Source organism: Alosa sapidissima, chromosome 1 (genome assembly GCF_018492685.1).
Source record: "Alosa sapidissima isolate fAloSap1 chromosome 1, fAloSap1.pri, whole genome shotgun sequence".
Taxonomy (NCBI): domain Eukaryota; kingdom Metazoa; phylum Chordata; class Actinopteri; order Clupeiformes; family Clupeidae; genus Alosa; species Alosa sapidissima.
The window spans coordinates 32,927,269-32,940,421 of record NC_055957.1 but is presented as its reverse complement, the minus strand read 5'-3'; the positions used below and the strand labels follow the sequence as shown (position 1 = coordinate 32,940,421).

Here is a 13,153-nt window from a genome sequence, read left to right as displayed (position 1 = left end):
CCAAAACAATGGACAACATTTTTCTTTAAATACACTGACTATACTGCATTTAGCCATTTGGACACAGTGACATCAAGCCTTTGAATGTGACATTTGTAGTTACTAGGACTCCAAGCAAATGACAAAAAGCTATTATAGCAGGGGTTCCCAACCTTTTTTGGCAGGTGACTATTTTGATGTCACAAAATGTTGGACACCCCAAACATTCACATGTTGTGAGAGTGCAACTAATCTCTGCTGTAACATCCAGACAAGAGCGGTACTTTGATTTCCCCAAATGTCCTTCCATACCTGGTGTTTTTGCTACTTTGCTACTTTTTTTTTGAACATTTATCAAGCATAATTCCATCAATCAAACATCTCATGTAGGCTGTCTAGTTTAAGTTTATTTTCACTTAGTTAGATTGTAATGAAGGATCCGTTACTTAACTTGAATATCATGGGGGTTTTAACTTTTTTTTAATATATATATTTTTGATGTCTAATTCATGTACATATTTTTATGCAATGTATATGTCAGTTGTGAGAGACCCAGTATCTCAGCCGATCCCATTTGAATTTCAGGCGACCCCACATGGGGTCCCGACCCCAAGGTTGGGAAACGATGTATTATAGAATCCTGTGTGGAAGCCAAAGAGACATCGCTCTCTAGACGCTTTGATGCAAGAGTGTAAATGAGTAGCCCTGGCCTACCTAACCTAACACATATTCATACGAATGTGCTCTCAAATACCATATTGTGAAACACTTCATTCAGTTGCTGAATTGTATTTGAGAGGAAAACAAACAAACAAACAACAATGTAAGAGCAGTGATGAAAGGTTGTGTCTTGGTCTTAACACCACAAGGAGCTTTTAATCGGCAATCCCTGAGATCCCTGAGAGGCGCAGGTGCCCGCTGAGGCCTAATTCTGGGCCTCAGAACTCAATATTAAGGAAAGCCTGGAGGCGTGAGGGGAGAGGCAGGTCCTTGAGGCCATCCGGGAGCCGACACATCTTCAGCAGATGTCCCCGCACAGCCACCCTGCAGAGCTGGGTCAGCTCACAGGGCTCCTGGTAGTGGGTGATGGGGAGACAGTCCCTCCAGGCTGCAATCATTGGCACCCGCCCATAAAGGATCTGCATCTGCATGACATTAATGGAGGAATCACACTACTAACCCAGGTCAATGTATTTATTTCACTTGGACTGATTGGTGTTTGTTATAAATCTAATTGACTTGAGAGAAGAACCATGAGAATATAAGAGATTTAGGGGGCAGCCGTGGCCTACTGGTTAGCACTTCGGACCTGTAGCCGGAGGGTTGCCGGTTCGAATCCCGACCAGTAGGCACGGCTGAAGTGCCCTTGAGCAAGGCACCTAACCCCTCACTGCTCCCCGAGCGCCGCTGTTGATGCAGGCAGCTCACTGCGCCGGGCAGTGGCGCAAAAAGTGGGTATGCGCTATATGCGGCACATAGGGGCGCAGCTCCATGAGGGCGCCAAAGCGATGGTAAAAAAAATAAAATAATATATTTGATATTTTCTATATGTAGCTACTGCTGTCCGTTTCTAAATCATTTCAACATTTTCTCAATGTTCTATAACATTTTAGAGGACTAACAGGCTAGAGTAGGCGCCCTATCTCATAAGATTCCATCATAGAATTTTGACATAGAAGAGGGAGTGGGGGCGCCGTGAGCGCTGGACGAGCAGATAGGCCTACGAGTAGTGAGTTGCCGTCTATGGAAAAAGATGGATACAGCAAAAAAAAGCTGTTGACGACAAAAAAGAGAAAAAGAAAGAGGGAAAAGGAGATGGCATGTCAAGGGATGCAACAGCAGTTAAATAAGTGGACGGTGAAAGGCAACAGGTAGGATTTAAAGTGATGACGTCTGTACTTGGAGGCTTGCAAATATGAATGTTAACAGACTAACTAGCGTTTGTTAAGCAAAATGCCGACTGAAACATAGCCTATTCCATTCAGATAGCTAGGTGGCTACCATGCTCATACTGTACTTTTAATGGCCAACTGCAAACAGAAATGTCATGCTAGCAGCAACTCATTACATGTTTCCATATCCTAACAATGAATGCTCCTTGTAATAACTTAATATTGTGGTGTCAATGTGGTCAGGGCCAGGTTAAGGTCATCTGGGGCCCGGGGCAGAGGCCTTATTATCAATATACATAAGGGGGGGCAATTAAATTCTGACAGACATAATGTAAAAATGAAATTTGCATTTATATTGTGGAACCGTATAACCAACATACAATTGTACCAACATACAAAAAACAAGTAGCCTACAAACATGGGGCAATGCACACAAAAAAAAATCAACCATGAAATATTACATTATTACCATCAATTACTTCAACTAAGGCTTGAAGACTTCCAGTGGTACCCAGGTCAGACTAAAATGTGCAACTCCCGAACTCTGAACTCATGAAACATTGTAGCCTAGAGTTTGGCGCGCACGCACAGCCACATCATGATGCATTGTAACACGCTGTCTGTAACACACTGTAACACGCAGCCCTAGCCAGCCACGACGTCAAATACATTGAAACACGCAGTCTCACACACACACAGCCCAACCACATCAAATACAAACAAGGGGGGTTTCGTAGCCGATAACGGTAACGTTGTCAGGGACAGGGGTAGTATGCCTAGACGTGGACTTATCACTATTTTGATCCTCGTTTTGAAAAAAGTGGACAGGGCGCCTGCAGGAATGAATGCAATGGTACGCACACACACACCTACCTTTCAACGCTTTGATAATATTTGTCCCGGTTAGGTTCCTGCATTGGTCAGTTAAAAAGTAGCCTACATAGACTGTTGTAGGCTAATAACATCCACAAGCAATATCTTTATGACAACAACGCCTAACGACCTATTTATTTGGACAACTTTGTATAGCCTAGCCCTATAAAGGCTAAAGTTGCCTAGTTTTGTTCTAGCGAAGGCTACGTTCACGTATGGCTTTAAACAGTGGTAATGATAGCCTAACGTTTTGACAAGCAATAATCTTGCCTACCTTGTGCTTGTGGCTTGCCCATTTTAAATAACTCATCTCGCTTTGCTGTCTCCATCCTTTCTGTTTTCGTTGTTTAAAAAAACGTGTTGAGTGTCGAGTTAATGAATTAGTTATACCATTGTGTGCTGATAACCAGCACTGATAGTAATAGAAAACAACAAGCTAGCCTACAACTTCTGTAGCATGCCTGTGTATCTCTCCTGCTCAAACAAAAGGTGCGCGCGTGCATAGTTCTGCATTAAGTTGATTTTGATAAAGTTACAAACTTTACAGGAAATTGTAAATAGCCTACTGGCATGCAGTTAATGGAATATGCTACTGTGCAGAGTTGAGAAGTTATGGTAGCCTAGGCCAATTTGGTGTGAATACACGCACACAGGGGAAATTCTCTCTCGTTGTTGAGTAGCCTGGCTGATACGCACAGTGCGTACGGCTGTGGTTTTAGCGCGCCTTACTGAGAACGTCTGGCTGAAGCTCTCTCTTTTTTCGAGATCTGCTTTCATATTTCCTAATTCTCTCACACGAAGCCATTGTTGTCTGTGATAGCATGCATTGATACGGGCAAAGACAGGTGAAGATAAGACACTTGTTTTCTTTTTTAAATGTCCCGCGCCGGGGCCCCCTAGTGGCCGGGGCAGCAGCCCCTTTGCCCAATGCCCAAACGCGGCTCAGAATGTGGTGCAAACAAACAAAGCTAGAGTGCCTATCAACCTTATCCATTGTGAGCAATAGCTGGAAAAAGGACGTTATGAGAACCGTTTAGACTCTCTTAAAGTGGCAATGCACCATTTATCAATACTTATAAAGTAGGCTATAACATGAAGTTAAACATTAAATTGGCAGCATTTCTTTAAAAACATATTCAATAGACACTAATGCAAAATAATAGTGTAAATTATTGGCCTTTTGTTTTGCTTTAGTTGTTTGGGGCGCCAATATTGTTGTTGCATACCCCTCAAAAATGGGTAGCTGGGATTAGTGTGTGCTTCACCTCACTGTGTGTTCACTGTGTGCTGTGTGTGTTTCACTAATTCACGGATTGGGATAAATGCAGAGACCAATCACGGGATCAAAAGAGTATATATACTTACTTACTTAAGAGTAGAGTATAATCCTGTACTACAGTAGCTATAGGAGGCCAAGAGTCTTGGATATCTGGGGTTGTCATTCTGTCCATTCTCACAAAGCTAGAGCCCCCCCCAGCCCGGACAGGAAACAGCTCTTGTTTCAGTAGGCCTGTCCCAGACCACAGGTGTCTGTGGGCATCGTGTGCCACTGTACCTCGATGTCAGCGATGGCGATGGAGGTAAGCACTCTGGAGCACAGTTCCACACACTCGCGGATGCTTCGGCCCTCCTCCCCTGGGTTCTGCTCGTCCAACACTTCCAGGCGCGGTGGGTTGAACAGGATACAAATGATGATGTACGTAGGTTGCCGTTCGCGCTCCAACATCCCGTACTGCAGTAGAACCTTCAGAACGTCATACTGCCGGTTCTGGGCCACGAACATCAACGGCGTCAATCCACCCATGGGGCTTGGGCTGTAAGTAGGTGTGAAGGACCTGCGAAGAGACACCTGTATCTTTGCCTGACTCATGGCTGTTATCATTTGACAGTAAAAGCCAGTCTAGTAGCCTATTTGCCTAGCAGATTCGATCTCGACATTTGTTGGCCTTTACAACTAACCGTGGACAACTGGCAGCTTATTAGTAGGTGCACCATGAATCAGCTAAAAATCTATACAAATGTGTGAATATTTCAAACAGATAAAAAGTGAATCTTGATGCATTTTTTAAAATTAGAATATGGCGTAATCTGCTTTTTATTTGACTTGTTTGATGTCAGACGTCAGTAGGCCTTACACGTTCAGTTGTTCAGAGTGAAAACACAGACATCCCAATCATTGTAAAATTGGGAATCAGATTGGTTAAAAGATTATTCTAATTTAAACAGTGTTTCCCATACATTGACTTATTTGTGGCGGCCCACCACAATATCAACACCACCACACAATGATTTTCCAGGTTGTAGGCTACTAAATTGTGCTTTAATATGGTTAGCATCATAACCATGCTGCGCTAACTTGTTAAAAACTGTTGCATTCAAGGTAATTCTGCAAACCTGCCACCACAAATAGAATTACATTCTGTGGGAAACACTGTTAAAACGTGTTCCTCTCAGTTTAGGCTATATAAATAAAGGCATATTTTCAGTCATAAATTATCTGCAGGGTCATTCCATGAAATCGGTGCCTTTTCAACTTTAAAAATGTGAAAAATATAATTGTTTCAAACTGATTTTTTTCAATGCCCATTTAATTAACACATCTTAACATGACAAGAAATTGTGTTGGGCCATCTCAAGCTATGCATTTATTTTTTACCATTCATTTATTACATAGAATATTGTAGGATAGTAACAGGACTGATGGTAACAGGACTGATGATTTCATGGTAAATTGCTCCTTTCTAGCTAACAGGTCAAGGTTAGGGAGGCACATGGTATGTAATCTGAAAGGTTATTACTTCTAGATATAGGTAATATCAGTATTGATAAATAATTGTTTATATATACACTTTAAAAAATGGTAACAGGACTGATGTTGTATGCTCGCCCCTCTCTCACAACCCTGATAAAACATGAAAAATAGGACATTTAAGAAGAGAGAAAGTTACCCTTTCTTACACTGTGGAATCTGCTTCTTCTAAATGATGTCACTTCCTTGAAATTATGTCACTTCTAGTTTGTACCATTATTTTATAAGGGGTTTTAGTGAAAGTAACAGGACTGAGATGAAATTAAGGGACAATGATAAATGACTTATATTTTCTAAGAAAACATATCTATTTATGTCAAAATCATTGCTTAACAATGAGATTACACTTAAGACAATATAAAACTGTGAAAATTTTATCATTTTACCAACATTTTACAACTGAGAAGTGCTGTTGAAAAAGAAAAAACATAGCGTGGGACAAGCCAAAATCAACCAAAATCCTTACCCATAGCAAATATTTATGTGATTTTAATCATTTTAACTTGTATTTTATTGGGTTTACTCTGTCTTATATTTATGCATTAAATTTAATTAAATTAAATTACACATGTATTTGTTGTTAAAGCAACTTTAGAACTGATTATATGTTGTGGGACGCAAAAGGCACCGATTCGGTGGAATGACCCTGCAGGTTATTTTGTTAAACATCATGAGAAAACCATATTGTGAACTTAAAATCGTGAATTGTACCGAATCTTGAGTTGATAGATCATCTTTACATCCCTACTTATTCGTGTAGCTTAGCCTATCCTTATCTTAGCCTACCTCCTGGCAATAGCCAAACAGTCGTTGTGTTCTCCTAGGAAACATGATGTTCGTGCCATGAGTGTTCTGACTATTTCCACGCTACTCCTGCGGGCAAAGACCCAATGCAAGATGGTGTTGGTGCACACGTTGATAAACTCCATGTACAACTGCATGTCGAGCCTCGCATGGGCTGTCTGGGCGAAGGTGATGAAGTCTGATATGAAGGATTCAAATTCTTCGGATGATACATTGCGCAGTATGTTTCCCAGTGTTTTGTAGATTCGTGGTTCATATGTTTCCTGACCCCACTGCTCTGGAAATCTATACGGGGAATGGTGTATAACCCGGGAAACAAGGCTCAGGAAGACGTTGCGCTCAGCATGGGAGTCTTCTCCATCCGACATTGTTGAGGTCGGACAGGCCAGCCACTATTCTAAAATAATAAACGTCTCTTAATGATCAACTTGTTGGCATTGTTACGTAACCACAAAAAATGACATAGGCTAAGTCTATATTATTGCCCGCTTTCTTGAGCGAAAGGGAAACTCAAATTTATGGATAATGTTTTTTTTTTTCAATTCTCTGTAACTCTTCGGACAAAATCAGAAACACGGCCTCTTAAAAACATTTGTTTTTCTTTTTCCAAGGAAGTCAGTCTTGTTCGGCTGTATTGTTGCACTAGTTGTTGGAGGCTTTGCCTAGCAGCTGCTTTTGACATTCTACCGTGGGTGCTGTCCTTGGTGCCAAAACTTAGTGTGCTGGAGAGTTTTGCTGTCTGGTTACGCACGAGGAGCCGCCTGAATGTTTCTGACGGAACTGAAGGCAAATCCCCCTGATACAGATTACTTCTTGCCTCAGCGGCGGGCAGCAAACACCCCCTCTCAAATCGGAGTGCTTCCAAGTCAACAGGCCCTTTATGAATTGAATGATCCTGACCTTGGCGTGCTGGTCTTGTTATGGTCGACCGTTTTGGCCTTAAGACGTGGTATTCTTCTTCAAACACCCTTTGTAGCGACTTCTTGCAGGGGCAGGTGTTAGTAAGCGATGAGGGCAAATGGGTAAAATCTGCATTCGCTGTTTTTTGCCGTATGGCCGATCCACTTAAACCATGCCTGCAAAATACTTTTTGAAGTTTGACTGGAGGAGTTGTACCCTTCTCTTTGTCGTTTTCTTTCTTCGCCTTATCTGCACTTCTGAGATTGATCAAACCTTTATCCTTAGACTCTGACGATATATGGGTTTCATACTCACTGGAGACATGTCTTCTCTCGCCCGACGGCCCACCATGCTCGTCCACCAATTCAGGGGTCAGCACCCAATTAAGGGGAACGCGTCCACAGGCGCTCCGCCTGCATAACCAAGACATCTCAGGAATCAAATCTTCTGCATTTAGTATATCGTTTTGACGAATTTCTCTGTCACGTTTAATAAGGTGCGTTGTACCATCCTTCGTGGAGACGTTATAGTCTTGGTCTGGTGTACTTACAGCAGTAAAATGAAGAGATCTTGTTTCATGGCAATAGCCACTTATTGCTCTGATCTCCTGCAGGGTGATTTGAACTTCTCTTAATTCCCTGCTAATCGAAAACATCTCTCTCCAGTGATCCTGCTGAAGAACACGTTTTTGATGTTCGAACCTCTTTTCCTCCCATGCGTTTTTAGAGAGGGCTTTCGTCAGATTCAAGACACTTAATTCGCAGTCCTTAAGTTTGTGGCTCATGTTTGTGCTGTTTGATCATGGAGTGCGCATAACCATCAGCAACAGAGGGCGTGGACGTATGTTTAAGTATTTCGGGCGAATGACGCAGATAACAGCAGCTCATTTGAAATCAATGGATACATGGTGTTATATAATTGCAGGCTAACACGAAATCACTTTAAAATGACAAATAAAAAAACAATCGCAATTACGCACGCATAACACTGGAAGACTTTTGAACACTGTAATCACACTTTTGAAACTGTTGGGGGCGACAAATATCTTTTAAAAAGAATTAGATGCACACACACACACACACACACACATACAAACACACACACACACAAAAGGTTGAGGTGGAAAAATGTGACAGTGCCAATATATTTAGGGAAAAGTCAGCCCTACTAACGATACTTTTAAAATGTCTAATAGCCTATACTTAAATATGGCAGAAAAAAACACATTGCATCAGCTAAAGTCCTTGTGTATTTTTTTTTCTCCAGGCATTCATGTTTGTACTTTATCCAATATACAGCACCAAACAATATGTAATGCAACATGGTTATAGTTCATAGTTTAGAGGGGGAAAAGGAAAAAGTGGTTCACTTGTATGTCAGTAGGCTAAATTAGACCCTAAATATGAAAAGGGGGTAATGGTAGTAGAGGTTGCCAAAATGACCACTCTTTTAAAGATAGATTTTCCTTCCATGAACAGTAGGTCGGCTGTTCAGCTGTGAAATATATACAATGTGATATGTGTGCCACCAGGCACATTTGTTTTCAAAGGGAACTTCAAAAAGAGGCCCAGTGTGTGTCACTTTCCCTGCGGCCACAACCTGTTCCCTCCCTATATAGAACAAGACTCCCTCCACTGAACTACCTGCCCCGCTCTCCCTGCCCATGTATTTTTCATCAGAGTCTACATTGCATAAATTATTCACAGAGGACATCCACGTTTCTCAGCCCTGGCCACACCTAATAGTTGACTGAGCAGCCAGGGCAGTCCGAAGCCCTGATTGGTCAAAGTTGCATTGCCTTAGCAGGGATCTGACCCAGGAGATGAGGGAAATGTTAAGGTTATCGAGGGCGAGATTTTTTTTTAAAGGCCAGAATGTTGAGAGTGGCTGTCCTGCATATAGCACAAAACCCACACACAGGGATAAAAGAGAAAATTACAGTCTCTGAGATAAAAAAAATATAGTCAATAATGTTGACACACCAAACTGTGAAAAAAAACCAAAGTGAAAAATGTCTGCTGCTTTTTGGCACAACACATTTGGGCAAACCCACATTTCAATGGTGTGCTAAGGGGATGAATTTGATTTTCTCAAAATGCATAACAAAGATGAAAGATTTATGCCACACAAAATATGCAGTGCATGAATCTATAAGGACAAACAGCTTGAAAGCAAGAAATATACACTTGAATGTAAAACCACATGGTGACAACCTATCCACAAAGTAGTACTTTTGGTAAGTTGCCTCAGCAGATGAAGGCTGTGATCTGAACTGATTTTCCATATCCATTTACAGTATGTTGAAACAGTTTTACCAGATTCCATTCTCTGAAATGCAAATGTTCCATTAATGCATATTGTTGTCAGAATGAGGCCTATTACCCTCATGCAATATTTTATTATATACAATATTTAATTATATACAATTCACAAAATATTTTCATATATTTTCTATACCAGTAATGATTTATGCAACAATTTCTGTTGCATGCTCAAATGAGTCATTTTAACTCAATAATTTATAGAGAGAAATGCAAAGCTTTTCTTGATCATCTGGATACCATACTACCAAGTAGATCCCTGAGCACCATGGGTGTTACTGGGTGTGTTTCGCTATTCATTGCCCTGTGAAATCAAATCATTTTTTTTGTTTTGGGGTGTGTGTGTGTGTGTGTGTGTTGGGAGCACTGCAACAATAGAACCCTCTATAGACAAAATGCTTTATTTGTGTGGCTCCATCTGAACATGTTTTCCGCAATTGGACAAAACAAGTAGGCTGTACAAAATAAGCTGAATGAAAAAAAGGGAACATACACCAAGTCTGATGGACATACAATCAAGTCTGGATGCCTTTTTGTCCATTAAATACTGATTACAATTTGACAAGAGCACAATAACAACAACGATTACAGTGAAAGAACCCCCCCCAAAAAATGTATTGGACAGCTGAGTCACTGCCAATAGCCTGTCGTCACTCAAAGACAATCCCCCGAAGAGCCCATGAATAATGGATTCTGCACTTAAATGCTACAAAAATAACATGAAGTAGAATACATAAAAATATCTAGTCTTGTTTGTGGATGCTCGTTCCATGTTGTCTCATTATGTTGTGATTTTCACATTAGAGAAAGCCTATCCCTAGACTCCACTCTTAACACAGCAGTCATTTTGTGTTCCATCGTATATATGTGTGTGTGTGTGTGTGTGTGTGTATGCCTTCAGAGTCTTCCGATGATCAGAGCTTAATTTTGCAGCATTAGTGTCTGGCGTTCTTCAGCGAGCCACACTGACCGTGTTGATCTGTGTTCTCCAGATGGATCAGTGGCGGACGGCGTGCGTCAGCGTCAGCCCCCGCCTCAGCCCTCTCCAGCATGGACAAAGCACCAGAAGAGGCATCTTAGGCTGTGGCGGACCAAACTCATATATGCAAAGCAAACGTGATGAGTGAGTGAGATGTGTCCGAAGCCATGGGCCAAGCACAACGCAGCTAATACGTCTAAGAGGCTTTTTTTTGTTTTGTTTTTATCATACATTGTCTGTATTTCTGAATAAAAATATATCATTAGGAAGGTCAGTGTTTCTTTCTTTTTCATCATTATTTATTATTTTTTTTATTTTACTTTATTTGTCACAGTGTCCATGCAAATGGCTCTCTCACAATGTCCGCCCGTCTGATGTGCAGACTCCAAAGCCTCGTCATCATGTGCACATGTAGAGAGCTGAAGTCCTTTGGTGTCGCCAGGAGCCATATTTAATGGGATCCCTTGGGCAAATGCCCTCTTGATCCAGCTGGCTGAAATTGTGAATCCTGAATGTGTGCTATTACACGGAAAACGGTCCAGCCCAAATAACATTTGTGGGGAGCGACAGCTGTTACACAGGTGATGGAATCAACCAAGGCCCTATAATGCGACAAGCGACAGAAATGAAAGGGTTTTTTGTGAATTTCAAGAATTGTTCCCCCAGATATGAAAGACATTCTCTTTAAAATGCTTGGCAGGCCCCAGGTGTCTGCTGTTTTTCTATTTGTCACAGTGTCGTACACACACCACACGCACGCGCACACACACACACACACACACACGCACAGTGCTCATTTGTTCGGTGTGTGTGGTGGTGTGGGTCGAGAGGGTGTCCCTGAGGGAATTAGGCCAGGGTAAAAGGGAACAGAGGAGAGAAGGAGGGGGGGGGGGCGGTGTGATGGCACGCTGGGCGGGCGGGGGGCAGTTAGTTGGAGGAGGGAGAGGGCGGCGTGGGCATCCGGGGCTCCAAGTACAGGAGCGTGAGCGTGGTCACAGACTGGAGGTCTTCACAGAGAGGCCAGCGGCGGCAGCAGCAGCAGCAGCAGCAGAGCCAGCACCAGGGGGAGGAAGGGGGCCTGCGCCCTCCAACTCGGGCCCTCGTCAATCAGGAAGGGCTCGGGAGACTCGTAACTCGAACCATCTGAAAGCACAGGAACACAGAGAGACAGCAAAACACAGGGAGTGCAAGAGCTGCAAGCCCAGGAGTAAAGGAACAAGGGAACAAGGGAGGGAGGGAGGGAGGGAGGGGAAGAACGAAGAAATATATACCTCTTCTGGGGAGCAGCGGGGGGATTTTAAACAACATCCTGGCTGACCTAATTATGCTTTAATTACTGTGTTGCAGAAATCTAGATCACATCCCCGGCTTTCTCTGTGCAGAGAGGACTGTATGATAGATTAGGATATTATGACATATTTATGTCATGCCTTTTTAAAAAAAAAACAAATTTGGTCTGTAAATATCCTCACATTCAATGTAGGTGAAAATGTCAAAGTTAAACACGTTTTAAGGGGGTAAAAGAAAATATGTCATCCAGGTGATTATACAGGAGGTGAATTGAACTAGGCCAGGAGATAGATAGATAGAGTGGGGAGAGAGAGAAAGAAAGAGATGGAGCATGACTTACTTGTTGGCTTTACGTACACCTTCAGCTTTAGACAAGGCATCCCTGCATGGTTGGGATGGGGAGAAGCTGTGTATGGAGAGAGAGAGAGAGAGAGGATGGGGAGGGAGGAAAGGAAAGCATGATGAAATTGAGGAAACCATTGTGACTGACACTACAACCACCACAATCTTTGACCAGTTCCTTGAACGAAGTCTATTTCTGAGTGTCTTCTTGACCTCATGACAGAACCAAAAGTGGTGCCTGAAATCTGCCTCCCCTTCCTGCGGAAATTGTGCTGACCTTCTGCCACCCCCGTCACAGACAATGCCCTGTCACCCACCATGTCCCCATTGCAATTTGCTCTGCAGACAACTGGCTGACCTGAGAAACAAAAAGCAAATCTCTCTCCACTGTCATCAGTGGGCACACACACACACACACACACACACACACACCATGGCCAGTCACTCCAGCCACGCATCAGCCTGAATCTCTCCCTGATCTTCACTCACAGATCCTTGGACTTGATTATATTTCCTATCCCTTCCATGCTTACACACACACACACACACACACATACACACATACACACACACACACACACACACAAAGCAGCACCCGTCCAGAGCAGCCTACAGGCGAAAATTAAATCTGCCTTGAAGGACAACATAGAGGATCTGCAAATAAAAGCACATTTCACTGGGACACGGGTGGATGTTTTCAGAACATTGGGATGCATCCTGGCAGCGTAACCCATTTTCTGAGCCACTCTATAGACCCCCATATCTATTGACCAATCGCACCCCTCTCCCCCTCGTTCTCCCTCGCTCTCTCTCTCCTTCCCATTGCTCCTCTCTCTCTCTCCCGCTCCCTCTCTCTCTCCTTCCCATTGCTCCCCTCTCTCTCTCTCCCGCTCCCTCTCCCTCTGCTTCCCGTCGCTCTCTCCCCAGGTCATTGCGTATTCCCGCGGCGTGCCACCACACCACA

General features: G+C 42.9%; 2 protein-coding genes across 3 annotated transcripts in view; both read right to left on the bottom strand.

Annotated features, from left to right (window-relative positions):
- Nucleotides 1-803: 803 nt before the first annotated feature.
- On the bottom strand, nucleotides 804-6,754 carry LOC121677942 (ankyrin repeat and SOCS box protein 17-like). Its single transcript, XM_042057100.1, has 3 exons — nucleotides 6,340-6,754; nucleotides 4,300-4,579; nucleotides 804-1,124 (listed from the first exon to the last, which is right to left on the bottom strand). The coding sequence occupies exons 1-3, from the start codon at nucleotides 6,723-6,725 to the stop codon at nucleotides 918-920; spliced, it is 873 nt and encodes a 290-aa protein (XP_041913034.1). The 5' UTR covers nucleotides 6,726-6,754; the 3' UTR covers nucleotides 804-917.
- A 3,112-nt stretch (nucleotides 6,755-9,866) lies between these two features.
- The window catches only part of efna2a (ephrin-A2a), a 38,741-nt gene continuing 35,454 nt past the window's right edge, over nucleotides 9,867-13,153 (bottom strand). Inside the window, exons 3-4 of one of the 2 annotated variants that reach the window (XM_042079097.1) lie at nucleotides 12,188-12,253; nucleotides 9,867-11,700 (exon numbers count right to left, since the gene is read on the bottom strand). In XM_042079097.1, the coding sequence (XP_041935031.1) occupies nucleotides 11,567-11,700; nucleotides 12,188-12,253 (200 nt within the window). In that variant the 3' untranslated portion in view covers nucleotides 9,867-11,566. The remainder of the gene's footprint in view (nucleotides 11,701-12,187; nucleotides 12,254-13,153) is intronic. The other variant, XM_042079173.1, reaches the window with a different exon arrangement.